Source organism: Salvelinus fontinalis, chromosome 24, assembly GCF_029448725.1.
Source record: "Salvelinus fontinalis isolate EN_2023a chromosome 24, ASM2944872v1, whole genome shotgun sequence".
In the NCBI taxonomy this organism is placed as follows: domain Eukaryota; kingdom Metazoa; phylum Chordata; class Actinopteri; order Salmoniformes; family Salmonidae; genus Salvelinus; species Salvelinus fontinalis.
In genome coordinates this window covers 3073450-3076391 of record NC_074688.1, presented here as the reverse complement: position 1 = coordinate 3076391, position 2942 = coordinate 3073450, and the positions used below count along the sequence as shown (strand labels likewise).

The window sequence follows — 2942 nt, the reverse complement described above, 5'->3', positions numbered from 1 at the left end:
TCAAAATGTGCTTTTTGGTCTTAAATTAAGGTTAGGCATAAGGTTAGCAGTGTGGTTAAGGTTCGTTTTAAAATCTATTACATTTTAGAACTAGTCGGGGTTTAGCCATCATTATGACTTGTGACTGTGGTAACTAGTGACGACCAACTAGTAGCCTTCAGTCGCGCGGCTACATTATTATTATTATTATTATTATTATTATTATTATTTTTAACCTTTACTATACTCGGCAAGTCAGTTAAGAACAAATTCGTATTTACAATGACGCCTACACCGGCCAAACCAGGACGACGCTGGGCCAACTGAGCGCAGCCCTATGGGACTCCCAATCACGGCCGGTAGTGACGCCTCTAGCACCGAGACGCAGTGCCTTAGACCGCTGCGCCAATCGGGAGCTACATTTACCCCACCATAACATAAACAGCGGACGTACGCCCTTGTAACAGTATAACTTTAAACCGTCCCCTCGCCCCGACCCGGGCGCGAACCAGGGACCCTCTGTACACATCAACAACTGACACCCACGAAGCGTCGTTACCCATCGCTCCACAAAAGCCGCGGCCCTTGCAGAGCAAGGGGCAACACTACATCTAGGTTTCAGAGCAAGTGACGTAACTGATTGAAACGCTACTAGCGCGTACCCGCTAACTAGCTAGCCATTTCACATCCGTTACACCCTCATAGCTAAGAAACTATGTTTCCCAGATTGTGCTAACAAGTGAGAGAGAGAGAGAGAGAACATTTTATGATTGTGAAAATATACATGTTAAATGTACCGAGCAGTGTTTATTCATTATTAGAATATTCTCCATGATGCAGTGTGCAGTCAAACTGATCACTGAAAGTTTCCAGCAGTGGTGGGATGGATTCTTCAATAGAGACATCTCTTCCCAGTTCTTGACTGAGGGATGTGACACCTTTCCCTACAATCCCACATGGCACAATGTTTTCAAACCAGCCCATATCTGTGTTGCAGTTCAGTGCCAAGCCATGAGATGTTATGTATCTCCCACAATGGATTCCTGAAAGAGGAAACAGTGACTGTAATATTAAGAATGACATGATGTAGCTTTGTTGTTGTAAACATTGCAAAAAATGGGTAATCTTTCATTTAGAAGTTTAACCTACCTATGGCACATATCTTGCTGTCTCCAACCCAGACCCCAGTGTTTGGGGAGGTGGATGCTCTTATCCCATACTTTCTGCAAAGGTTGATGACAGTCCTCTCCAGCTCACACACGTACCATCGCACGCTTTTCTTGAAGCAGCCCAAATTGAGTATTGGGTAGCACACCAACTGCCCTGGACCATGGAAAGTTATGAGTCCGCCACGGTTGCTACGAAAGAATTCAGCACCAAGGAGTTTGAGTCTTTGCTCCTCTTCGAATGGGTATAGTGCCTGTCTGATTCCAATGGTGTAGACTGGCGGGTGTTCACATAATAGCAGCGCATTGTGCAATTTGTCTTTAGAATCTAGATGTCTCCTGACATAGAGTTGCTGTACCTGTAATGCACGCCCGTAGGAAATACGACCCAACTGGATCACTTCAACTGCTGCTTTTGAAGGGTACATTTTATGATGATAATTGAGTGTCAACTCCTTATTCGAGGTTTTCAGAAGACAGACAATGCCACGTTTCTATTGTGAAGGACATAACGTACAGTAACATTGACCATGCAGCTCGCCACTCACAACGAACGTTGCATCCTTTGACTGCGTCTGATAATGCCTTGTTCCATGATGCAGGTTATCCAGCGTCGATAACTTGTAGATGGGGGCAGAGACGTTGAACGTAGCTGGTCGACTAATGTTAAATTGACATCATTTGCAGTCTGTTTGATAATGACTGGACAATGGCGACATAAATAGTGTGCCTACTTGACATCCATGCCATGGGCGCAGCCATATTAGATTCGTTATTTTATCTTTAATGGTGGTTCAACCAGCTGAGTGGTGCGTTATCGCCACCAACTGGACGGGGTTGTAACCGCAAGGCTTTCTGATATGAGGCACGGAAGGTTACGTTACCGCCCTCTGGCGTTTTAGTGTTCGAACAACATCAGAGACAAAATATTTATGTGGCCCCCTCTGAATACTTTGAAAATGCATACTTCCTTGCTCCTTTCCCTAAGGTAAAATCTGGTAGGCTTACAGTGGATTTGTGAAAGTTAATGCAACCCCTTGCTTTCACCCATCTGTCCTGTTAGATCCAGGATATGGAGACAATGATACATTGATTTCATCTGTACCTGAAACAGGACTCGATGTTGGGGGTAGAGGTGGTATCTACTGTACCTTCTTGTCAATTTCCCTCCATCTACACTGACCTGAAAAAACAGTACTGGTAAAAGCATATGTCAGGGAGGATAGGGGCCCACACCACATTGCTTTCACCTATCCAGAATTTTTAAATCAGTGCAGATGAAAGGAATGGAATGTGGGAGTAAATTTAGATGATTGTCATGCAGCGCTGATTGATTCCTTGAGTGTTTAAATTAAGTGGGGGAGGCATAAGTCTTACATGGGGCATAATACATTTCTTTCACTAGTAGCTCTAACATTATTCAGACAAGAGCAAGAAGGGCTGATCTAAGAGTAGGCTAATGTAATTACACATGATTTGATTCCCTTCCAAATGTGTACTTCTCACTGGTCCCCATGTTCCAGGTCAGTTTTTTCCCCCTCCTTATTTGAAGCACAAGCTCTGACTCATGACTAGTCTTATTAAGTTAACTGGGACTGATTGCAAAGAATAGACTGAACCGGAGAGAAACTGTCACATTGCAACTCTTCTAAAGAACAGTCAACATCAGCAAATCATCATGAAATATCACTGCACGGTGCTCGTGGTGCTCCTCGCTTTCTTGGCCATCGCATGTAAGTCTTGAAAACTACCCTCTTGTGAAACAGACAAGGTCAGAATTACTGAAATTATGGACTC

The 2942-nt window shown here is 43.9% G+C and overlaps 1 protein-coding gene across 1 annotated transcript; it reads right to left on the bottom strand.

Annotated features, from left to right (window-relative positions):
- Positions 1-728: 728 nt before the first annotated feature.
- LOC129821768 (putative lipoyltransferase 2, mitochondrial) lies at positions 729-1936 on the bottom strand. Its single transcript, XM_055879395.1, has 2 exons — positions 1129-1936; positions 729-1022 (listed from the first exon to the last, which is right to left on the bottom strand). The coding sequence occupies exons 1-2, from the start codon at positions 1571-1573 to the stop codon at positions 787-789; spliced, it is 681 nt and encodes a 226-aa protein (XP_055735370.1). The 5' UTR covers positions 1574-1936; the 3' UTR covers positions 729-786.
- Between the last annotated feature and the right edge of the window lie 1006 nt (positions 1937-2942).